The following is a 24,948-nucleotide window of genomic DNA, read 5'->3' as shown; positions in this document are numbered from 1 at the left end:
ATTGCAGCTGTAGAGGGAATTTTCTCTGATAGACATTTGATAGCATAGTTAATGGCATGGGGAACCTAGGAGCTTTTTAGGTGCTCCATGCTCTGCCATCAGCCCCTGCCTGTGTAAGAGTTACTGTATCAGTGTTGAAAGGCTGTCCAGGGCCATGGCTGGGTGTGCTTTCTCCTTGATGCCTATGCTCTAAAATTGCCATCTTCAAATATGGATTAGTCCTTTTGCTTTAAGTGGCAGTAGTGTTGCATTCCCTCAGTGCCTGCCCAGGCTTGGTAACTGCTGGGGATGTTCCTTCCTGAGCAGTGCTGGTAGCAAGGCTGGGAGGCACATTTTAACAGCATCGGAAGGAAAAATAGCCCCTGCTGCTGCAGTAGCTTTGATTTAGGACAGCCAGGCACCAGCTAAATTCTCTAGAGCTAGTAAAGTCCATCAGATCGAGCCTCCAGGTTTTCAACCATTGTTGCTGACCATTTGCTCCAAGCAGAGGAGCGTTTCTGCATTCAGAGTGTGTCAAGGACGGGGCAGGGGCATGGCCTGGCACACAGCTAACAAGGAAGGTTGGTATCACAAAGGTAAGCAGCCTCAAGGTGCAAGCTGGATCACCTAAATCTGCATTTCCCAGCGTCTTCTGCAAAAGCACAGATGCAACAGGCATGGTTCCTAGCACGCACAAGATGCTGGAAATCTAAACCAAATTGCTGTTCAGGTGAGAAGGTGTGCAGGCACTGGAGTGTTGTATGAAAGCAGCAAGCAGCACAGAACAGCTGGAAAGGGGAGTTCTTGCACAGTCTCCTGTGACACAACACTACTTTCCTGCTTCCTAAATGCACAGGGGTCTTTTTGAGGACACTCAAAAAGTTCATAAAAAGTGGTATGATGTGGAATTGGGATGATAAAGAATAGTTCTTTTAGCTTTTAGAGCCAGCTGCGATGCTTTCTGATGGAATTGTAACTCCAGCAGTTTAAAAGCTTGGGAATAAAAATATCAAGACTGAATTCAGCAGCAACCTGTATCATTTTACGCAACATTACTCTAACTTTGTGAATTATGAGCTAATGGAAGGTTGTATTCCTAACCTGATATTCCTCTTTAAATCCCTCCTCCTACTGTATATTAAACCAGCTTTGTGGGTCCTATTCTACTCTCTCAGCATCTCCATTTCCTTATTTTAGAAATATGTACCATTAGGTGTTGCAAAACAACTTTTTTATATATATACTTAAGTGACATTATGCATAATATTGCAATAGATAAATTCCTAAAATTATATAGACCATCAGTGGCATGAAAAAAAAGCACTTCAGATCAAGCATGTCGTTTAGAACTTTCACAGGGATGAAGATAGTTTTTAATGTTTAGATCAACATGTCTTATAAATTATGCCTTTTCTGTACTGAGAAAATCCAAAATTATCAAGTACAATGAGTTCCTTTGAGTAGTAAACAAAACAATGCTATTTATTTGCCCATTTTTTATTCTTTTATAAATCATAACTTAAACTCCACAAAGCTTTTCAATTCACTGAGCAGAGATTCCAAACAGCAGGTGGCTGGCTGCTAGTGTGTGGTTTTCCATAAGCACCAAAGTAAGAGCAGGGACACGTGACGCCTGTTGATTGAAGTCAGAGGCACAGTAGTGTATTTCTAGGAGAATTGCTCAAAAGCCTATAGAAATTTTAGCTGGAAAATAGCATAATGCTGACAATGCTTCAACAGATTTTAAATGCCTTTGGAGAAAAGATCTCATGAATTTACATAGTGTTCAAGGAGGAAAACAAAAATGTGAGCTTAGCATAGACTTGAAACTTTGTGTTACATGGTCTTTCCAAAGGTTATTAAAATGAAGCTGAATGAAACATTAGTAATGTTGACACTGCTGTGTGATTGATTATTATGCTACAAGAAGACTTAGCCTTGGAAAATTAGCAAGGATTTCTCTTCTTTAGGGAAATAAATGTGTTTGAAGTAGAGTTTAAAAAGATTGGGCTGATAAAGCATAATCAAACACTGAGTGTCAACTTTTATATTAAATTAATATATTAAATATAAAGCAAGTATAAATGTGTAAGAAAAATGGGGGACACTATTGCATATTTATAAAAAAATATCAGAAGCCATCCTGCTTGTCTTGCAAGAAATTATATTTAGAAGGCTAAAATCATTTTTATATAGATCTCAAATCTATGAATATAACAATAGATAGGAACAGTATATAAATATGGCATATTTAAATATTTACATATATATGGAAACTAGTCAAAGTGGTGCTATAAGAAAGAAATGTCTGTTATAAAGTCAGATTAAAAATTTTGTATATGCCCATCTGCATTATGTGATTAATTTTCAACCTGCATCTTCCATAAACTAGTTAACAACTTTAAAATTATCATTGCATAGACTTACTTGACAAACATTACTTAATTCTGCATTCCACCTCACAGTAAAAACTATCATGATAATGATACAAAAATAGTAACTCAGAGAACAGGAGCCAGCTGTACTGCCCTTCAAAGTTTAGTCCCTGACTTCCTGCTCTTAGGAACAAGGAAGACATTGCCATCTCTAGTTTGCTGCAGTGAATATTCACTAGGAGAGTAAGGCTTTCCATCTTCATCACGCAGCATGCTGAAGACCTCGAGGTACAAGGTGGTGAATTGTTTTTTCATTTGATGAAGGCTCCTGTCATGCTCTCCTTTCTCCTTAAGCAATTTCTCTTTCTCATCTTTTAGGTTACTCAAATCATGCTCCAGTTCTACTATATTTTCCAGTTTTCTTTTACGGCAATTCTGAGCAGCCACTTTGTTCTTGCCTCTCCTGCGTATATCTCGAATAAGCGTGAGCTGAGCTTCATTGAACTGCTCCTTAGACATCATTTCACTGAAGTCCGCAACAGGGAGATTGATGATCTTTTCAACAGGAAAAGGGATCTGCAGAGCTCTGGCTCTTTGCTCATCTCTTGTGAGATGAGCTTCAAGGCGGCCTGGAGGTTTATCTTTTGTGAAGGGAGCTTTGGGTTGGCTGGGAGCAGGAGGGGGTTCTTCCTTTGGTGTGTTTGTACACGACAAACTTGGTGTTTGAGTGCTTGGCCCTAAGGAAGAAAACACTCCATCCTGGAGGTGCGAAGAGTACACACCAGCACTGCTCTGCAGCATACTTCCAGGAGAACTAGCCGTGTCTTCCATTTCAGAATCGCTGCAACCCAAAGTCTTATCTGCATAGACAGATGATTCCACAGAGTGTTCCGGCGACGCTACGCTGGAACTTGCATTCAGTGAAATACCAGAGTCAGAATCGTTACATTCTGCTCTGGTCCCTGAGTGGTTGCCATTAAAAGCTTTACACAGTGCAAAGTCAGAAAGATCAATAGGTTCACTTAGGATCTCTGCCAGGGATTGACTGACAGTGTTTGTTGCTGCTGTGTCACCGTTCACCTTTGTATCAATAAACGTGCTGTAGAAATCCTCACAGAAATCAGGGTTTGAAGGGGATGTGTCACTTAAAGAGTTCACACTCAGCTGGCTGGTGTCTTCTGGTGGCAGAATGCCTGAGAAGGGGCCCTCCATGCCATCCAGGAAATCTGGACTGCAGGTAACGTCTTTTTTCAGCATGGGTACTGAGCTGCAGTAATTGTAGTTGTTGTGCATCTCTGCTGGCTTGGGTTCAGGGCTCGTGATTGTGCTCACCTCAGCCAGGTTATCATTTTCGATGTTCAGGCACTAGACGGGGAATGCAAGGGAGAAGTCGAGCAACAAATCTCCAATTGATAAAATCCTTTTCTACAACCCAAAAGCATTAACTAGCAACCAACATGGACATAAAGGGGTTTTATAACACGGTTGTCTAGGTCACCACAGGACCCTTGTGCTATAAATGGGAAGATGACAGATACCAGAGCAAGAGCACAACACAACTTGTTCCAGAGAAAGCTGTTTAGAGTAAGAGAGCAGAGCCTCTCAGGCTCAGGGCAAGATGCTGAAGACACCCATTCCAATGTGTTACAGAAAGTGCATGGAGCCCTCCTGTTCTGGTAATTGCTAGTAGAGGTCCTGGAGCTGCCAGGTCTGAACTTCTCACAAGCACCACTGCTAGGAATGGCATGAGTACAGAAATGTAAAATGCCTGAATGAGACTTAATGAGCATGTACACCAAACAACTACTTCTTAGCACTATTACTTTCATGTCACAGTTTCTCAAAAACAAGATTCTTCCAGGATTTACTGAATGAAGGAGCTGTTCGGCACAGAGCAATGTAATTCTTGGTGAAGTAAGAAGAGTGCTAACATGGAGCCTGGCAAACACATGTTAGTTCAGCTGGCTAACACCAGTGTGAGCATCAGACTGCTCCACTGATGGGCTTTCACTGCCTGCAAAAACAACTTTCCAATGGGGTGGCAGTTGCCTGACTGAAGCTGAAATAAACAGGCCTGCTGTCCCCCAGGAATTACTTAATTAGAGGTTGTTCATGGCTTAAGCCAAGATTTTCAAGGTTAGAGCTCTATTTTTCCATTTCTCTAAACATAATTTGTAAAAGGCAGCATCCTCATTTTAATTATCTTTTTTTTTTTCGGAAAATGATTTGATTACTATTCAGAATTACTGCAACAGATAATTTTAGTTTGGTTTCCTAATGTATTTTCACCATCACTGCTGCCTCTTTGCAGCCAATTGCCTTGTTACTTACATGAGGCTTTTAAGCCTAACACAGTGATCAGGTTAGAAAACTAGAAAAATATAAAAAGTATTAAAAAATGAAGGGAAAAGGGAGAGTGGCAGGAAAAATTTAGGTCTTGCAAATTTTCACTTTGGTTTTTTGAAATATGATTCAGATTTATGGGCACTCCACCAAGAAATCATCTCTTATATTAATAGCATAAAGTAGAGCAGCAGCATGCTGGAAAGCATGATGACGTTCTACAGTAGTAGATTTGAAAATAAATTGATTCAATTTTATAGTAAAATATAAGGAAAATAGAAATAGAAACGTAGGTTAAAAATCCCTACATATTCTTTGTATTAGCAAAGTCATTTTTTGTTCTTTTGAAATATCCAGTTCATGTACATTACACAAGTTGTTCTTACTGAATATATAGAAACAGCATTCATATAAATATACCTGACTCTTTTGTGTACTTAAATATATACTCTATTATCAGTCTTAAAAAACCTTTTTCCTTAGAGAAAAGTTGAATGCAAAAGTAATCATATTTGCACCATCAGACACTGCCAAAGCCCCCCCCAACATTTACAGTAACACTTGTGAAAACAATCCCTGTTGTAAATCCATGACTCAGAAGTGTCCCTTTTTGAGCAGCTGAATTTTAGTGATGATCACGCTGTATCAAGTTGCACACAGAGGCAAACAGTGACTTGCTAAACATGAGGAAGTTCTGACTGAGAAGTTTTGTCAGTTTCGCTAAGGCTTATCCATAAACAACTCGCTTCACTCTTTCTACATGTTTTTCAAGATATTTTTTTGAAAAAAAATAAAGCTTATATTGAGTTATAAGCACCCTACAGGTGTAGAAACCAAGTCATAATCACCATCTGTCCAGATGCTATTGTACTGTCTTCTCCAAAATACTGTAGTCCTCCAAAAATATCATGCTTTGTATTTCAGGTGCTAATCATACTAACCTGTAACTCTGGAAGGGACAGTAATTCTTCCCAAACTTGCTCTATGTTCTGCATATTCTCTGCATCAGTGGGTTGTACTAGATCAGGGGATTCAGGTGGCTGAGTTTGATCAGAGGAAATAAAGGCTGTGTTGCTATTGACCTGAGCAGGAACTGGTGACTGAAATGCAGCTGAAGAAGCCTGAAGGGTTTAAACAAAAAATTAAAAAGCCGAACAAAAAAACTATAACTAAAAAACCCATTCAAAAAAACAGATGTGCATCTTCCAAAGCAAAAATCTAGTTTTTGGAGTTCTACCATTTCTGCAGAACAGAAGTGTTTTTCTTAAGAAAAACATTTTTTTAATATAATGGAAAAATATAGAAATAGGCTCAAGCATACCCACTGCTGGAGCCAGCTTGAGGAGAAAACTCATCACAGATTAGTCTTAATGCTGGAGACAAATCTTAGTCAGAGAAAACATGAGACTGACCCCGTGGAAGACCACCCATGAAATCACTGAACTGTGCATTTTTACCTCATGCTCATCTATAAATGGGAATGCTTCTGCCAAGAGCTGCATGCAGTCATCAAAGGACAAGGCCTCTGCTTCTGGTTTGGAAGGCTCTGTGGTCTAAATAGGAAAGTTATGAAGAAAGGTTACTGCATCTTGAAGTAACGGAAGATCTTCCATTACAGCAACACATGCAAATTCATTTTAGGCAGCCACTAGTATTATGCCTTCCTGTGAATGGAAAAGGGGTTGAACACACTCAAAACACTGGAGGTTACCTGTGGGAAAACAGCGGGTGGCTCTGTATTTTCTGACTGAATGCACTGAGCTGGCTGCACAGGAATGAATTCACCTGTCTCTTTGTCTAACTCTGGCTGAGTCAGCAAGGCTTCCTCCTGCTCTTTTTGGAGCTGCTCTTGTCTTTCCTTTTTGAGTTTCTTCTGCTTCTCAAGTTCATACTCCTTCTGCCGCTGACTAGAATCAAAAACTTCACATCTTGCCCCAAGGTCTATATCTTGCCTCCAAAGGATGTCAATCAAGTTCATGCCCTGCAACAGAAATACATTTTTTAAGCAAGTTCCTCCCTAGCAGAACTGCTTTACAACAACAGCAAAGCTTTTAATGTCTGTCAAATGGGTAGACTCATGTAACTGAAGCTTATTCTCTCAATCCCACAAAATTACCAAAATAAAACATGGCTCTATATGACCTTTCTGAAGTGTGTGATCTGGTGGTTTGGTTTCTGTGGCCCACCACAGAAACCAAGAATTTATTACAATTGGTAAGGAAATACAGGAACTAGCCAAAAGGATAAATATATTCTTCTTTTTCAATTTGTCTCAAAGAAAACTTGAAGATACAGGATGAATTTGTCACAAAGAAAGTAATTTTTAGAAGAGAGAAATTGAAAAGTTTGACCATGTAAATTTTTTTCCACATGTTCTTGTAAAACTGCAAAAGCTGACTAAAAGCATGATGGAGGCTTCCTGAAGTAACTACAATAGCCATACTGTAAAATGTCTTTTGGAATATTAATGTTCCATTCTGGTATTTATCTTAAAGATCAGCAGAACAGAACTTCAGAGCTGGAAAAGAATTTGATTTCAAAGACAAGAAGCGACATAAGACTAACACTCTTAAAGACAATTATTAAGACTATCAGTAAAAATTTGTAATTTAAAGCTTAGTCTGTGTTGATGTTCTACATGTGGCTGGTTTGGACAAGTTGAGTATAAACAGTGGCTGCAGGGTCTCAAATACTGTTAATAAGTTGGCCCCTGGCTCATCACAGAATTCAAATGGAATTCTGCTGTTTAGGAAAAAGCAATTGCTTAATACTATTTGCTGTGGCTACAATTACTTTTAATTTATTGCATCAGGATTTTTTATCAGGGGGAGGAGGGAAAGGGGGTTAGTGGATTCTTTTGTTCCAGTTTTTTACTGTTCAAATAGTCAGTACTTCTAGGGCTTAAGTCTAGAGTATTTTCTTCTATAAAGAAAACCTAACACTCAGAATTTATCAATTTGTATGCCTGCTGATACAGAATTGTAATACTTGCTAGCCACATTTCTCAGACAGGTAAATGCCAACCATTTAGCTGGTGCCTGGAAGTTTTTGATTTTACAGCATGTATTCTTAAAATTCCCCTTTAGGGCAGCATGTGAAGATAATGTTCAGTGTTCAGATTAACACATTACAAGTAATACACTGCATTTCATTTAAACAGAACCTTCCCGATTCACTCTGCAGCTCTACACTCAAGATACAATTTTTTGCCATCATATCAAATTAAAACATTCCCTTCTCTCTGAAGGTTATTTTCAAATAGAGAACCAAAGTAACCTGAATGCCAGCTCATGCTGCCATTCAAAATGACCACGTCTGTACAACAGCTATGGCAAAAAGCTTTAGGCCAAGTCCACATCTGAACAAACTAATTCAGGGTCCTCATTCCATGTGGCAGGAATGATTTCTACTAATAACTAAAAAAAATGTATTTTTACTAAAATTTGGTATGTTAAATTACGTAAAATACCTTTGTATAACACAATGTAGGCACTCTCAACTCTAAAACATATTTAATATACCTTGCTGGGAGAGACCAAACTCAGCTTTAATGGCCAGCAATGAAGAAGTTGAAATTATTACAGTGGCTGCCCAAGACAATATTTGGTCTTTCCAGATTGGCAGGGTAAAACGAACTAATTTAGTTCTGCAGTAATTGGAGATACTGCAATATGGTATAGCTTCATTAAGGGCCAGTAGTTTACCAGCTGCTCAGTGTCTCCTTCTGCAGCAGATCCAAAAGTGTTTCCTAGTCTCTGAGCATTTGCAATATGTTCTGGATAAAACTGCAGGATCTGGATTTTAGGGCTCGCTTCTGAATTATTCATTCACAAAGCACCATTAAAAATGTGACTCAAAAGATTATTTTTTTTTTTTGTGCATGTGTGTGTATAATGCACAAAAATATCAGAACTGGTGCTCAGTTTCAGGTTAAATCATGAGAACCAAAAATTTTTCTTTCTGTAGCTACAGAAGGTGAAACACATTTTCCTTAAGAAGAAAATCCACATAGCCTTAGTACAAAAACTTAAGACCCAGCTATGACATCTTTCAGCCATTCTAATGGCAATATTCATTATCAAAGTAGCTTTGGGTGCTGCCTCCTTTGTGGATGAGATGTCTCCAAAGACACCAGCTGACCAAAGAAAATGCTGTGGCTGTACACCACTGCCTCTTTGTGTGTGCAGCAGTCAGTTCTGGGTTCTTGTCTGAATGAATATGTTTGCATATTAATCAAGATTGTCAGGATCTTGAATTGTTGTTTGACAACATGACAGCACTGATTGGCTCCTGTCACCATTTTTCAAGGGACCATATTTAGGTCAGTGTCTTATCTCTAGGAAAGAGTTGAGCTTTGCCAAACGGTGTTATGCTCTACCTTGGAGAGAAATGCTTGTCAGGAGCACTTTTCAATTTTATTTAGTTGTGCTAGTGACACTTAAAACCAAAAGGATGGATTGTTTTGGTTTTGTTACCGCCATGTAACTGGAAAAGAGCCCTCCTATTTTCAGTTTGAAAAGTTGTACATTAATACAGCAGTATTAGTCTTAGCTTTGAATAACAATTCAGCTAATTACTCTTAACACAAATGGGGTACATGGAGGAAGTGTTCTTCTGGTCAATAAGCAAATATGCAGTATCTAACAGCATACTGATTTAAATATTAACCTGCCACTTAACACTTATCTATAATTTCAGCCAATGCTTGTACTTCCCTTTTCAAGAAAAAAGCCTATTCTGGTCATTAGTCCAAAGCCTCAGGTCAAAGTTAAGGGAGGCAACATTGACCAGTGATTCACTAAGGGATGAATCACAAGCACGAGGTAATGGCAAAGAATTAAAAAAACCTTTGCAGTCTAAAGCAAACATTTTGCAATTTTCCTCCTTCAGCCTCCGCACAGTCTTCCTCTTTATCCCCCTGCCTTGTCGAACAGCAGCACACACACACACAGAGGTACCCACACCGGCAGGCATTCTACTTCAGGTGCATCACTGAAGCCATTCTCCCCTTCTACTGTGAAAGTACCCCAGAAGTAACTGTGTAATCGATGTAATCGGAGTGTTAAAACTGAAGCTGTTCAAACGTGCTCCCCTCTCCTGTGCAAGAATGCTGGTTTTCAGATGCCTCCACATGATGTGCTGGTCTCTGAGAGACTCATTTGGAGGGACAAGTGGGCCCAGAGCGGCACCTGAACTGGAACACGTGCCCCCAGAGTCCTGTGAAAGACTCATCTGACCCAGCGCTGGCCCTGCCCCCGGAGCCAGGCTGACCACTTCCCTGACCGTCAGACACACTCACTGCAAAGGCACAGCCTCATGTGACAGCCTCCACAAGCGCCCACTTGTTCTTTCCTCCGTTGTGCAACCTCTTGGATTGCATCAGAGGAAATGATGGGTTTGGCAGAGCCGCGGGAAGGGCCCGGCTGTGCCCAGGGGGGATTTGCAGCCAGGGGCTTCCCCGGGCCCGGAGCTCAGCTCCTTCCCCCTGAACACCCAACCTGGGCCAGATACACTGGGGATTCTACTTGTGTATTGCTGTCGTCCGACATTGTTAGCTTTGGAGAAAATGGGTTTGAGACTTTTCCCAAACAGATAAACAGTGTTTGGATTTTGGTTTGATTTTCTTTGCAATTTTGAAGACAGAGAAACAACTTCTCTCAGCAGAAGACGTTTGCTTTCCCATGATCCATGTAAGCAGGAGGTGCCTTGTACTGATGGTTTGATTTTTCTGTTCATTTAGTGATATGCTCTTCCAACCACATTGATAGCTTAGTTTGGACATATAAAGGCACTTTTAATAAGATAAACATAAATGTTAAACAATTCACATTAAGCCACCATCTGGCCCCCAATGGAAATTTTCATGTTTTAGATTTACATATCAGCATTTGCCATCTGGGCAGAGTCTGTTATACATTTTATGAGAAAATCTCTGACTACGTTGTTAAGTTTGACAATTAACTCTTATTGCTCCTAAGTAAACATTTGCAGAAGGGTAAACAAAGAGACCCTGTTTTCATGTCACTTTCATAGACTGACTTCCATGCTTTAAACAAAATGCAAATCTTTTGTTTCATCCCTGTCCGGTTTATCTGACTGGTTTTGGTATTGTTTGGAATATAAGCCATCTACAGGTAGCCTTGCTAGAATGGAAACATCCAGCAGCCCAAGTGTCAGCAGAGAAACAATCTCAGCACCTTCAATGCATTGTAAGCCATCCCCTGGATACAGAGCACACTGTGAGGTTAGTACATTTACTTCTAAAGTCATGCCTTTTGCACCATAAATAGAGATAACACCAGCAGCATCTCTCACCAGATGAGGATTTGTTTTCCTTTCCCATGATCTGTTAGCACCTAACCCCACAAAGACAGATGCCAGCATGAGTCAATAGAACAGCAACAGGATCGATGGCTTTGCATCCAGCAGGGAGCTCAGACCACATCACACAGGGAGCAGGAAAGCATTCCTACAGCTTACTCACAGAAAGAGTCAGGGCAAAGTATCCCTTAATTCTTATCTGTTTTCCAGAAAGTGAAGGGAATGAAGAAAAAAGCACCTTACATTTACGCTTTAATAAAAAAAGTGTTGGAAGTGAGACAGGCTCAAGGACCTGAGATATACTTCAAGGCAAGAATGAAAAGGAGGCCATCAAGTAATAAGGCAAGTACAAGAGGACTTGGAAGCATCTTACCACTTAAGAAAAACACACTGGAAGCAACAGCTGAAGGTTTTCACCTCATTATCCTCTGGAGGAACTGATTTTGTTCAAGTAGTTTTTAAGAATTACTTATAAATAATTTAATGTTTTCAGATGATCTCTGGCATTTCCATAATTACTGCTTGGTTTTCTAAATCTTCTTCAAGGTAAGTTACTTAATTACAGCTTACAATTACAGAACAAAATTCTGGACATATAAGCCTTATGCTTAAGAGAAGGCACAGAAAGCAGATAAAGTTATCCCAGCATCTAACTTTTTAAAAACAATTGAGAAGAATGGGGAAAAGGGAATGACAGAAGTTATTTACACTTGTGGGCAGAGGGTTACAACAGCAATTTCAGATGTCTGCATTCAGGGTTTAGAAGTGTGACAGAACAGACAACTGTCAAACAAAGCCACATGACAGCAACCTGTGATTTGTGAATACACAAGGTCAAATCCCCCACTGCCCTGCAGAGCTGTCTGCTGTCCCATATTTTTCACCAAGAAAAATAAGAAAGAAATCTGGAAAGCAACAAGGTGCTTGGATGGATGAAAGGGGATGTCTTTTTCTGTCTTTCATATCTGTGCCACCCAACACTGGTGTGACTGTACTGACACTAAACCAGTATGTTTTGACACTAAACCAGCCTGCTTCTCTTTATGCCCATTTGCTCTTCCTGGCCCTAAAGTCTTTGGATGGCTGAGCCACAAAACACTCTTAAAGCCCTGGCAGGCCAATTACCTAGGAAAGGACTCAAAAAGGGTTGACAATCCCTAGCTTTAAAGAAATATATTGCTAGAGAATTTTCACTCCCTGTCTGTATATATAAACCTGTTAAATGCTGTCCATGCTGAAGGTGCATCTTGGGACGTTCTTCTGCCCCAAGAGAGCCAGACAAGATCCGTTCCTGAAATGTTACGTCTATGTATGCAAATTGCTGTTTTCTCCTACACACATCTCATATTTCAGACTGTACCTCCCACTGTATTACAGCAAGCTCTCTTAATAAATGTCAAGTTGTCAGGATCTACACTTATAAATTAGATTAGTTGAAAAATTTCTTGGCTGGATTGTCCAGCGTTCTTAAGAAAGCTTCACTGCAAGCCTTGTGAAGGGCATTACTCTGACAAAGACTGGGAGAGGTTCTGCCTGGCTGGAAGTACAGCTCTGGATACTACTCACACATTCTCCCAACCCTCACTCCAGAAACAACTCCTCTGAGAGGTGGATTATTTATGTATTTTACCTGAAATGTCACTTTCTAGGAATGGTATCAACAAAGGTTAAGTCTGTAAGTTATGTACAGCTCTCAACAGGATGGTTTTCTTGAACACATCCCAATCCAAGCAAGCTTTCCAAAATGCTAGGGAAAAAATACACATTGTATATACCTTGTAAAAACACACTCTGTATAGTGAAAAGACAAATCTCTTTAAGTCTGAAGAACATAAAATGAGCAAGAATGTAACTGCAATAAAAAATAGCTGTTGAAGGCTGTTTATGGTCATTAATGTACTAACTTTATTTCATTTCCAAAACCTGCAAAACCCTAATGCTAACAGTAAAGCAAGACCAAAGCAGGTAAAGAAAAACACCTTCATCAGAAACACAGCAAAGAGGAAAAGGAAGGACACAGAACAGTTCACTTCTTCACTCTGGCAAGTTTTCTCTTTTTCTGCAAAATCAATCAATCCCCACCTCACTGACACACCTTAAAACACTGGACATGTGCAAGTGCCTCACAGCACTCCCCGCCTGGGGCACAGCAGCAGGAGCAACACTCTCCTCTCTGGCTCAATCTCATCATCAACAGCCAGAAACACATATTTATGTCCTTTTCCCACCACATCTGGTCTGCTTTGAGGTGACCATTTATGGTACAACAGACCAGGGGATTCTTGCTCAGTGCTGCAGATCTTTCTGCAGAAGACTGTTCCGTGATCTATCTCAGACACTCCAGAAGCAGCTGTGCTTTTCTAAATTGTTTAATCAATACATATTTTAGATGGCAGGTTTAAAATAGTAAGAGTTTAATATAGAGTATTGGTTTCTAGGGGCTCAGTGGGGTCTGGACTGATCCCGCCTCAACGTCCTTTAAAAAATTCCCAAATCCACTGTATTGTTTGCGTGGCTTACAGAAGGCAAAATCTTAAGTTTGGCAATGGTACATACTTTCTTTGTCCAGTACCTGATTTTTCCAGTTATCCTCTAGAACTGAGGACCAGACCTATCATGCATATTTATCTGCTCCAAATTCCCTTATTTCTGCCTTAGTCATAAGGAAAAGACAGAGTAAGGTCTAACATGGTGATGACAATGATTTTTCCTTGAATAAACTGAATTATGCCCATATTTACAAGTTCTACCACGGCTGCTCAGAACAAGCTAAAAATGGCCATGGTTGTGATCTCACTTGTTCAAACTTAGTCCTAGAACTCTTGACATCCTGAGTGCTTTCTGAAGCATCTGTATCTAAAGCAATGAGCCATACATGTTTTCAGAGCTTTGCTGTTTTAGTTAAATGGCTTCTGTTTTTCTCTTTTCAGTCTTAATTATATTGTATTTATCCAATTTTCACTTTTCCACAGTATATTTTGGCAAGCAGTGTTGCAGTCTCTTACCCTCCAATTCTGAATCCCTCTTTCAGCCTAACAGAGTTACTGACTTGCTATTTCTTTATCTTGCATCAGCAGCATTACAAAAGTAAGTCAATAAGCACAAAAAGTTAATATGTGTTCAAGTTACAATCTATGACACAAGTTGCATAATGAACTTGGGAGGCTGGCAAAAATACGGAATTGTTTTCTAAGAGTGGGTTAGTCTGTCTATTTGTTTTTGCTTGATACATCAACAAAATTCTGCTGTGCTGCCCAGACAAGTCAAGTGAGTGATTCTGCTGTGGCTGACTTCTAGCTATTGTCTAATCACCATGCACTACACCATATAACCCCATTTTGACAGGTATTCAAACAGCAGCCATCTCAGCCAGCTCTTCCTGAAATGAAATACGGCTTTCATGGCTTTATTTGTGTTTGGGGTTTTTTTCCTTCCCAAGTTAAAACAGCATCATAATGAAACAGACATTTATTGAATTTTGTCATTTATACAACAACAAAAAACCCTATATGTAAACAAATAATATAAGAAAAATACTGCTGATCTTTTAACCACAGGAATACAAAAGCCTTTGCGTCACACTTTATTTTCTATATTGAACCTAGAGTATTTGAAAAACAATCGCCTGTTAAATTATTATCTTCAAGCTATTCTGCTGTACCCAGCCAAACATGTACTCTGCAGACATTGCCACAGAATACTCACTAGTTTATACACAAGAGGATTTGTTTATAATAATGGCTCAGTCATCTGGGAAACATGATCCAGTCAAATTATAGCACATTCTTTTGTCCAATCAAACAAATCAGGAAGCAAAATGAACACAGGAACAGAGAACTGCAAATAACATTAGGTTATAAATCTTGTGTATATCCATATATAATATAATATATGGATATATAATACAACCATATATATATATATATGGTTATAAATCTTGTATAAATCTTGGGTTATAACCTATTAGCCACTATTTCCATTTCCCACCTTTTGGAGAAGCATGTTTCAAACTAAACATGAAAACTGTGTTTGCCTGAGGGTCCATATATTCTCCAGGATTATATCCTTCTTGTACTTCACGTTTTCGTTGCATTGGCATCTTAGTTTAGAATGCCCATTTCCAGCTGTGGTTTTGCTGATGGCTGGCTAAGTTCCAGGGGTGGCACCAGCTGGATCACTACAGCTGCAGCAGGGCCTGGGTGTGGACACTGCAGGCTCCAACACTACCAGAGGCACCTCTTGGCAACTTCCACCTCACTCATCTCACAAGCAACTTACTTTGTTATTGTTGTTTGTGGACCAAGCTACAGTGGCCAGCAACTGGCCTGGGTGAATTTGAAAGCAATGATGTTCCCCCAGTGTCCTGCCAGCACATACCCAGCAGCCCTCCTTCAGAAACACAGGCAGCTACTGTGGCGGCATCAAGAACATTCCACACCAACACCTCACCAGCCAGGAGCACTATCCTAAGACTAAAAGCTTAAGAATAGGCTTATATTGCAAGGAACAGTGTTTGCTCCAGATGTTCCCACATCTGGCAGAGTACATAGGTACACAGTTCCCACTGCAGTCCGTGGGGCACAGGTGTTAAATACCTGTGTGAGTCAGTCCTGCAATTAACATGCCCTTTTCACATACATAATCCATATAGACAGTGCTGGGAATTCAGTCAGAGCACTGTTCTCACTAAACAAGCAGGGGCAGGGATTTTTTTTCTTTTTGAGTGTTCAACCTCTAATACACTTATTATTTAGTTTCTGCAAGGCGAAAAGAAACCAAACCCAGAAAGGAGGCCAAAAATACATAGCTATTCAACTGCTCACCACTGGGCAGTACAGAATCATAACAGATTTGAGAAAGGGATACCCAGAGGGGCAGGTTTTAGCTGTGCTGGCAATATCTTTCCAAAAGAGTAAGTCATGGTTAAATGGCACTGTGAACTTGACACTGTGAACAGCCTTCATTAGTGACATACTTCAGTCAATAACAAAACTATTCAACTGTGCACTGTTGACCAAGAACACTGCCTAAATTTACACAAAACATCATAGAAATCATTATTTAATTTGCATGAAAAGAGTTCCTGTAGCTTTTCCCTTTTCTCTAGCCAAGATAAATGAGTTATCCTTCCATAGAATGAAGCAAGGATGTATTCTACTCATTTTCTTAAGCACTTGTAATCCACACATTTATCTGCAAAAACCAAGCCTCTAGAGATCTTCAGCCCCCGCAAAGGCATCAGGAATCTCTTTCATATGAAGGTCCTGCAAAGTCAAACAACTAATCAGAAAGCTCAATAAGGGCCAACAAGTCAGGCATCTACATGTCAATTTCTCATTTCTGACCCCAGTGACAGCTTTGGCTTAAAAAAGGTAAACCCACTGAGGAAGGGAATAATAACTGTGTAGAAAACTAAAGCTTTGTCTGTGTGGTGAATTCCAGCCCTCACTTTTCAGTTTCTAAATTCTGAAAGCAAAAGGATCTAACTCATCTTCCAAGGCCTAAACCAGAGCAGGTAAATGGTTCTACACCTCTTGCCAAAGTAATGCTCATTATCTTCAAAAGAGCAATAAAACTGCAAATCTCAACCAGCAGTAACTGTCTTTCCACCCAAATCAAGAGCCTCCACTGCCCACCACTTTCCTTGGGGCTTCTTCCATGTCTCTCGCCTTGGAGTGTACAGTAGACTCATAGCCCATTTTATCAAAAAGTCTCATCCCAAGCTTCATTTTGAATTTAAAATAATTCTATGGGTCTGACCTTAGTGAGAGTGTTTCAGAATAATCCGAAGCACTCCATTACCTGTTTTATTATTTAAATGGCTTCCATTCTTCACCATGGGAACAAAAAGAAACTTTGAGAGATGAAAGATGTCTAGAGATGTACACACTAGCTGTCAGCTGAGCAAAGATTCCCAAGAGTGGTTAGCCCAGACTAGACTCCTAAAGTGGTCAATGATAAAGTATTATAAATCAAGCCAGAAAACATTCCATGGCACTACAACATTTCAGAGTCACAACAATTCACACTAGTTGAAGAATTAACCTGATAACATTCTAGTTCAAACACTAAAACCAAAATAGAAAGCACAGTATCAGAAAATGTGCTGTAATTCTGTTACAACCTGTTATAGCTGTTACATGGGTATAAGGCACATTAATATTGGCATTTCCATAGCCACATAATTAAATTTAAATAATTTGGAAAACCAGTGGTCAGGAACCACAATTTAGATTCAAATATAAGTTTTGGTTTTCATATTATGCTATTTTACTACCACCATTTTTTGTTACTGACTTACTTCTGTTTTCATTCTTTGGCATCTTAAATCCTACTGTTTCAAAAGTTTTGCTTGATTTATTTTACAAATATCAGTGGGGCAAATCTTCCAGAAATTCCTGACACAGCTGACACAGATCTGCTCAAGACCCACTTACAGTAGAAACAAAGCCAAGTGTGAATATAATTCTGCGTCATGAAACAGAAAACATGCCCATGAATCTCACGTCAACTAATTCACAGCAGATTGCACCAGGGTCTACTGTACACTTGTACCAAGGACACATCATGACTATATCATCTGCACTGGTGCAGATATATCTGTGACTCCTTCTGTGATAGTGGTGAAGTCCAGCATTAGTGTCACAAACTGGGGTGGAATACCTCCACTGACAGGTCTTGGGTGACCTCTGCTGCTACAGTCTCCATGTTCTCCTTCCAGCCACGAAGCATCTGAAAATCTCACCCTTCTGAGCTGAGCTACACCAGCCTTCAGAGCCACCCACTCATCCCTGCCATCCTCCCTTGTCCATTGTTCTGCTACCCAGCTGATTGTGGAACACGTCATCTGGTCACATAACTGCACGCAATCCAACTGGAAATACCCTGATTTAGAACAAAATTCAGTCTTCTTACCCAACAGCACATAACTCAAGCAAACAGCTCCTGAAGGCAGAAAGAAGAAATGATGAAGTGCCCCTGCCCAGGTGGCCAGCTGCAGAGCAGACAATAAAACTGTCCCTCTTCAGCATTCCCAGCGGCACACCTGCACCAAACACGTGCTGCCTGGGAATTCTGAATGGGGATCTCCCAATGGGGAGCCCAAGCAGCACAGGAATTTTTCCACTCTAATTACAGCAATAAGTAGGAAAATACTCATTTTACCACAAAGTTTCAAACAAACAAAAACTCCCCATGATTTTTTTATCATTTTGTATTTTACAGCAAAATGTTGGTGATGACCTGAGCAGGAAGCAAATCAAAGTCATAGCAACTTTTCACATAACTCAGCTGTTGAGAAGTCACTGCTTTAACATTTTGTAGGTATTAATTTTCAAACACAGCAAATAGACACACCCTTAATCATAAAACAAACCTCTTACAGGCACACTATCAACCAAGCTCCTTCTGAGTCAATTTCCCAAGTATGCAAACTTTGTTTCGCAAGCTGTCTCCAGGAGTGGAATTTTTGTTATACTTACAAGAGACAGCATGTAAAATCAATACAGCAAACAGCAATAAAACTTTGAAACTACAAGGCAGAAGTGGGGGCATGGAGGGAAAAGTTCATATCTCTACATTTCATAGCAATACAGAAGATACTTCCTTAAAAGGTTTAAAAGATATGGTTTCAAACTGATCTTACATAACTTTGTTGCTGAAACTTCAATCTTAAAGGAACTTTCTTTCCCTTTCTCTTCTCTTTTTTAACTAGATTGCTAATAATAATACTGCAGAAGTTAGGCTAAAAGTCTGACTGTAAGACATGTACAAGGCTGAGTAGTTTCAACTCCCTCAGTTACTGCAACAGCATCCACAACTAAGGCATACCTTATGAAATAGTGTAGTTTACATTTAAAGATATACAACATTAATAGTCATTTACAGTACCTTCCAAATAACTTTGCTAAACAAACACTGCTTTATATTCCTTCTTCCCAGTATAAGAATTGCAGCTAATCAAGCCAAAATCAGAAATCTGAACTAATAATAATAATAAATAATAATAAAATATAATAATAATAAATATTAATAAAATAATAAAAAAATAATAATAAAAAAACACTTCAACTGTATCTGTAGTGCATAAATTGCAGCCATGTAAGTATTATTTCTAATCTATACCCATTCTACAAGAGCTGTGCCAATTAGTACTTGTGCTAGGGTTTAGTAATATACTACTGAGCAGCAGTTATATTCTGCTGGTAGGACAATGCTAACTTAACTTTGAGTTATCAACACTCTTATTATCTCCTAATAGCTTTTTAAGATCTTCAGAACAACATGTCAAAACATCTAAGTATTTTAAAGTGAATTTTAAAGTGAATATTAACATATAAATTAAGAGTGAAATACAAAGCCATTGTATTGACACATGACATTGAAAAATCAATGTGTCACTTAAAGAAAACAGAGAAAATATTTCACCAAGAATTCAAAATGGCAAAAGACAGAAAACAGAAGATCCTTCATAAAATAAAGACAAATGCTCCTCTCCAAAGCAGTCCAACAATTAAACACTTTTATCTGTACTAGTTGTTGTTACAGACTGCTTGGTTACCCAATTTAATATTTAATTGAAATGTATGGTGCCAAATTAATAGTTAATTTAAATGTATGATTCTGAGAGACTTTGCTTCCATTTGAAATGGCCACTATTGGCATACATATATCAAAGTAAAACTAAAGTATTATTAAGATAAGATAATATAATGGGGAATATATTTTTATTTCCTTATTTTAAAGAACAGTGAAGAAAAATTAAGAAATATGTATCCAGAATCACAGAAACAGAAAAATAGGTGTCGCTCTGATTGTTTCACTACTGTGCTGCACAGAGCAGCAACACTGCCCTTTTATTTTAGAAAAACTTAAGTGCTATATGATAATTAAAGTTTTGCTACTGCCAATTAATACGTGACTGTCACCAACTATACTTTTCCCATACAGAAAGCAGTTACTGGGTAGGAAAGCTGAAAGTACATAATGCCTATCTTTAATTGAATGCATTTGCCAGTATCTGTTCCAGATAAGCCTTTCAGAGTTTTCAGCAGTTTTATCCACCACGAATAGCAGTGCCGCCCTCAGTTCTTACCGCTGGTTTAATTGTTTACCTTAATGAAACAAATATGCCATAAAAGAATTGCAGTTGAGCAACTCTGAGCGGCATTGCGGTTCACTGTATATCAGTCATCCTTGGGTAACACAGATTCAAAGCCATCACTTCCAGCTCCTCCTCATGACTTCTCATTGGTCATACCGAAAGACTTGCAGAGGTAGCAAATTAAGTGTTTTCAAAACCAATTAAATCAGTTTATTGCTGAAAAAGGACTAAGCCGACCAACGTGTCATATTCTTTCCCCTTCACCTAAAGCGGCATTCTGTGGCACGAAGTCCAACTTTGGTAAAATATACTGGATCAGAAAACTGAACAGACTTCAAATCCTTTCAAGTTTTCTAGGAATGTGCTACATTAAAATAATAGGTTACTTAGGGCTGGAATGTGATGGAGGCCAAAGCAAACTTTAACCAGGTGATTAACCTAGAGACTTTGCAGGACGTCTTGCTGGCTGCAACTCAATCAGCAGGGGATTAATATTTAATTCATGCCAATGGGTTACTGCCTGAACTCGTACTGCACTGGCCTCAGCCAAGACAATCATTGGAAATACATTGCACTTGCACAAATTGGCCTAAATTTAGTGAATGGTTTAGTAATTTTAAAGCTAATCTTTATAATTGCAAAGAGAAAAAAAAAAAAAAAAAAGAAAGAAGCAGTGCTCAAGATACAAAAATCAAACTAATTTTTTCTTCACAATGAGTCACACACCCAATGTTACAGGTATGGGTACACATGGCATTATTTACTGCCATCTTCATCTGGACTTTCTATATTTTCTCTTTCTCCCTCAAGTTCACCCTTTTCTGAGCCTACAACTGACTATTTTCATTCTCCTTATAAAGTCTACTGCATTCCAAAAACTTTCAGTGACAAACTCCAACAGCTTTTGCTGGTTTGAGTTTTCTTAGTTCTACTGAAGGAACAAATACAACAAAATTTTACAACTATGTATGAAAAACTCTAGTAAGGAATGATTTTCATTTTACTCAGAACAAATACTTCACTTGGGTCCTTGCCCTTCTAGTGTTCCTCAACATCACCTCACAAAGCCCAGCATACTCCACAAAGGTATCTGACATCTTTTAAACAGAATGGATATGTTTAAGATGCTATTGCCACATTCATTTCAGTCAGGATCACGGAAGTAGCAGTACCTAGCACACAGGTATTTTTCTGCTTTGCAAATTTAGGAGGTAAAGAAAGCAAAAGAAATCAAAACAGTATTCAGGTGCAACAATAGGTACAATAATAATTTTCAACCATTTCCTTGTCTTTCAGGGTTATACATAACCTACAGCATTCTACTTCAGGATGAGTATTAGAACAGCTCTATTTTTCAATTAAAAAAAGAAAAAGAATAAAGTAAGAGTCAGAAAGCCAAAATTTATTCTTGCCCATGAACATTAGTGGGAAGTGAACACAAACCTCCCTAACCGCCCACACAGTCCTATAAAAACATCTCAACTTCTTTAAAGCACACAAGAACATCCAGCTGCCTTCTGCTTACAATGAATGTTTTTTTTATTCCAGTTTGGTCTCTTTCAAACATTTCCTAATAAATTTTCAAAGCCAATCTCTTCCCCAACTCTGAGTGCTAAGAATTAATTTCTTCAAGTCAGGTAGGTTTTCTGAGACAATGAACTTGCACTTCCCCCAGTTTCCAATACAACTGTAGTTCCTGGCACATTTAAAAGACGTGCTACAGAACAGGATTCATATGATGGATATTTACTACACTAATAACAGTATCCAATGAGCTGTTCTCCTGAATGGATTGACACCATCAGCTCCGGCCAGGCTACATTCATTTCAGCCAAACAGGCTACACTGCATTATATTAATACTGGCTTAACTGAAAGATATTCTTTTGTGAGTTTTGAAGGAAAGAAAGCTATCAATGCAGCTCAATATCACGGTGAGCACAGAACTACTAGGAATGTCAAAAGAAGTGCATTCTTACTTAAGGAAGTGCTTGTGATACTCTTTTATCTACTTCCTCCAAACTTGTCCTCCATTTCAGTAGATAACAATACATTCAGAAATATGGGCATTTCTCAATTTTATCCACATAGATACGTGAATAGATATATTTACAGATACAGTGATCAGATATTCCTATTCAATAAAGCTATTACATCTCATTATCAAGAAACTAAAAAAACCCCCAACAACCCAAAAAGCAAAGACTTGCTGTCAGCCCTGAGTATTTGACTTTCCCTCAGAATCTACCCTTACTTGTTTGACCTTCCCTCAGAATCTACCCTCATGTGGAAATGAGATGCTATTAGAGAATAACATAAACCCACTCGATGATTAAATGCAGCAGGTCAAGAAAAAGAAAAGTGTGTGTAATTGCTCATTAAAGCCCTCTATACTGAAGAGATCACACTAATTGAGCTGGAGACTCTTCAGGACAGCTCTCTAGGTAGAAAAACCCCAACAGTTACACTTGCATACACACTCAATTGTTTGTCTACTTGGTTTTGCTAGTTGTTGCAATTATTCTTACTTCCAATCCTAGTGCAACCCACAGCTTAATTATTTGTGTTGGAAAAGGAATTCTTTTTGCCCTCTTGTTATGAGGCTCAAAATTTAGTAACTAAGTGGCTTGTTGAGCTTTTTTACAAGGTTACAGGAAACCATTCCATAACTTCACATTTATTGAAGAGAAAAGCTACTGAGTCCTGCCTTCTCAAGTGTGATTTGAAACATCCAGACCACTTGTTCTACTTCAATCTTTTTTCTTGGATAGTTTGAGCTCCATGTAGGCAACATTCCCTTTCACTTCTGTGCACAGAGGTGCATCCTCTTTCCAGGCAGAAAAGTACAAGGGAATAGTTTTTACAGGAATACTGCAGGCAATAGCTCTGCTAACTCCCCCAGAAGTACATAGCTAAAAGTGGAGGTTTTACATCCTGGTTAAGGAGTTTGATCAATCCCTACACATTCACCTTTACTGCTATGACTACTGCTACCAAGGCACATGGACAGTAAGAACACCCCTCCCATCTGATGGCTTGCAAAATCTGAGGGACTAAATGCAGGTTGTGTTGCCCCTTGTTCATTTTGAGCGAGCATCTAACGGTACAGGGTATGTGAATTTTCCATTTAATGAATACATTTAGGACTATATGTCAAAGATGACGATAAGTCACTATCTAAACAACACACTGCCTTTTCAGGCTAGGTCTGCCTAGACCTAGAAGAAAGCAGCAGCTGCCGAGCTCAGATAGGAAATATGCAACAGGTGGCGTAGTAGAGAGGGTCTGACAAAGCAGGCAAAGGAGTAACAAAAGTGAGGTCTCTGGAAGAGAGGTCACAGTGGATGGGGGAAGAAGGTATGACACCATATACACAGCAATTGGTCTGTTAGGAGTACCTCAGGAATGAGACCAAAAGTGCCTGGATAATAGAGGCAAAGACAAATTCACAGCGTGGTTATGTAGCACAGGCCGTGACAGTGATTTCTGTTGCAGTATTTGCCAACAGACTGAGGGGGCAAGGGGGAGGTCATGGCTGTGCCACCAGGGCCAGAGAAACGGACAGGCCAACAGTGCTATGAGCAGCCCAAGACGCGAATGAACCATCCAATGAAGAGGAAAAGGGACATCCAATGCTGCTCAAGTGACAGCACCTGCAGGAAGTACCCACTTATACATCCTAAAGCATGGACAACGATAGAAAAAACTCTACTGCACAGCATCTATTATACCGACACACACTACAAGAGCATCAGAACATTTGAGTCTTAACTGTGCAGTATGAAAATAATTAAACCAGCTCCAGAACTAGTTTTAAGTATTACTTCTTTAAACCTAGCATTTTGTTGATAAGGACGCGTTTCTATTCAAATGCCCAAGAAAAGCACAACTATATAAATTTATAACAGAGTTCAATTATGTTTCCAGTTATTCACGTACAATTAGTTTACAACAGAAGAGCACTGAACTTCCCCAGGCTTCGAGAGAAGGAGCTCTCAGCACATGAGCGCACCCCGGCCCCGGCTCCGACCCCCAGGGCCCGGCCCCGTCCGCCCCGAGCGGCGGGCGCTGCGGGCTCCCCGCGGGCGGAGTGCCGGGAGCCCCCGGCCGGCACAGCCCGGGCCGCGTGTGCGGGGCTCACCCAACCCCAGGCCGGACCGGAGCCGCCCGAGGGGAGCGGGCCCCGGCAGCAGCAGCATTGGGAAGCAGCGGTAACTCACCCGAGTGCGAAGCGAGAGCGCTCGGGCCCGCCGGGGGCAGCGACGCGAGGCTGCTCCCAGCTCGGGCAGCCCCCTGGGGCAGCCCCTGCGGCGCCTCCCCGGGCGCTCCCTCCCCACGGGGGCGGCTCCGGCCCGTGGCCCTGCCCGCGCTCCCCGGGCTGCGGGCGGCGTTGGCTGCGGGCGGCCCTCGCTGACCCCGGCCCGGCCCCCCCGGCCCGCGGCCCTGCGGCCCCGCCCCTACCGTGACTCAGCACGTTCCGGGGGGGCGGGGCCGCGACACGTGCTCCGCGGGCTCGTGACGGGCGCCCCGCCCCCTGCGCGCGCCGGCCGGGCCCGCCCTCGGCTCCGGCTCCGGCTCCTGCCCCGTCCTCACCCGCGCGCCGCCGCCTCGCTCTGCGTAACGCGGGCCTGGGCTCGGCCACGGCCGCCACCGCGGGGCCCGCCCGGCACCGCCCGCCCGGCACCGCCCGCCGCTCCTCCCGCCGCTGTTTGGGGCCGGGGCCGCACCGGGACGGGACGGGACGGGACGGCGGCCGCCCCCGCGCTCCGCCCCGCCCCGGCCCGGCGGCGCAGCCACTCAGCGCCCGCGGGCCCTCGGAGGGGGCGGC

General features: G+C 40.7%; 1 protein-coding gene across 3 annotated transcripts; it reads right to left on the bottom strand.

Moving 5' to 3' along the window:
- Window positions 1-1,318: 1,318 nt before the first annotated feature.
- Window positions 1,319-24,741, bottom strand: NFE2L2 (NFE2 like bZIP transcription factor 2). Of its 3 annotated transcripts, none has more exons than XM_083864824.1 (5): window positions 24,714-24,741; window positions 6,409-6,678; window positions 6,155-6,250; window positions 5,639-5,818; window positions 1,319-3,719 (listed from the first exon to the last, which is right to left on the bottom strand). In XM_083864824.1, exons 2-5 carry the CDS (start codon window positions 6,673-6,675, stop codon window positions 2,511-2,513), a joined length of 1,752 nt encoding a protein of 583 aa, XP_083720950.1. In that variant the 5' UTR covers window positions 6,676-6,678; window positions 24,714-24,741; the 3' UTR covers window positions 1,319-2,510. The 3 variants fall into 3 exon arrangements, with proteins under 3 accessions (XP_083720950.1, XP_083720949.1, XP_083720951.1); XM_083864823.1 differs by lacking the exon at window positions 24,714-24,741 and adding an exon at window positions 24,341-24,544; XM_083864825.1 differs by lacking the exon at window positions 24,714-24,741 and adding an exon at window positions 24,060-24,080.
- Window positions 24,742-24,948: the final 207 nt, after the last annotated feature.

The sequence above is a fragment of the Zosterops lateralis genome, assembly GCF_965231275.1.
Source record: "Zosterops lateralis genome assembly, chromosome: 7".
In the NCBI taxonomy this organism is placed as follows: Eukaryota; Metazoa; Chordata; class Aves; order Passeriformes; family Zosteropidae; genus Zosterops; species Zosterops lateralis.
This window is presented reverse-complemented; position numbering and strand designations above follow the sequence as displayed.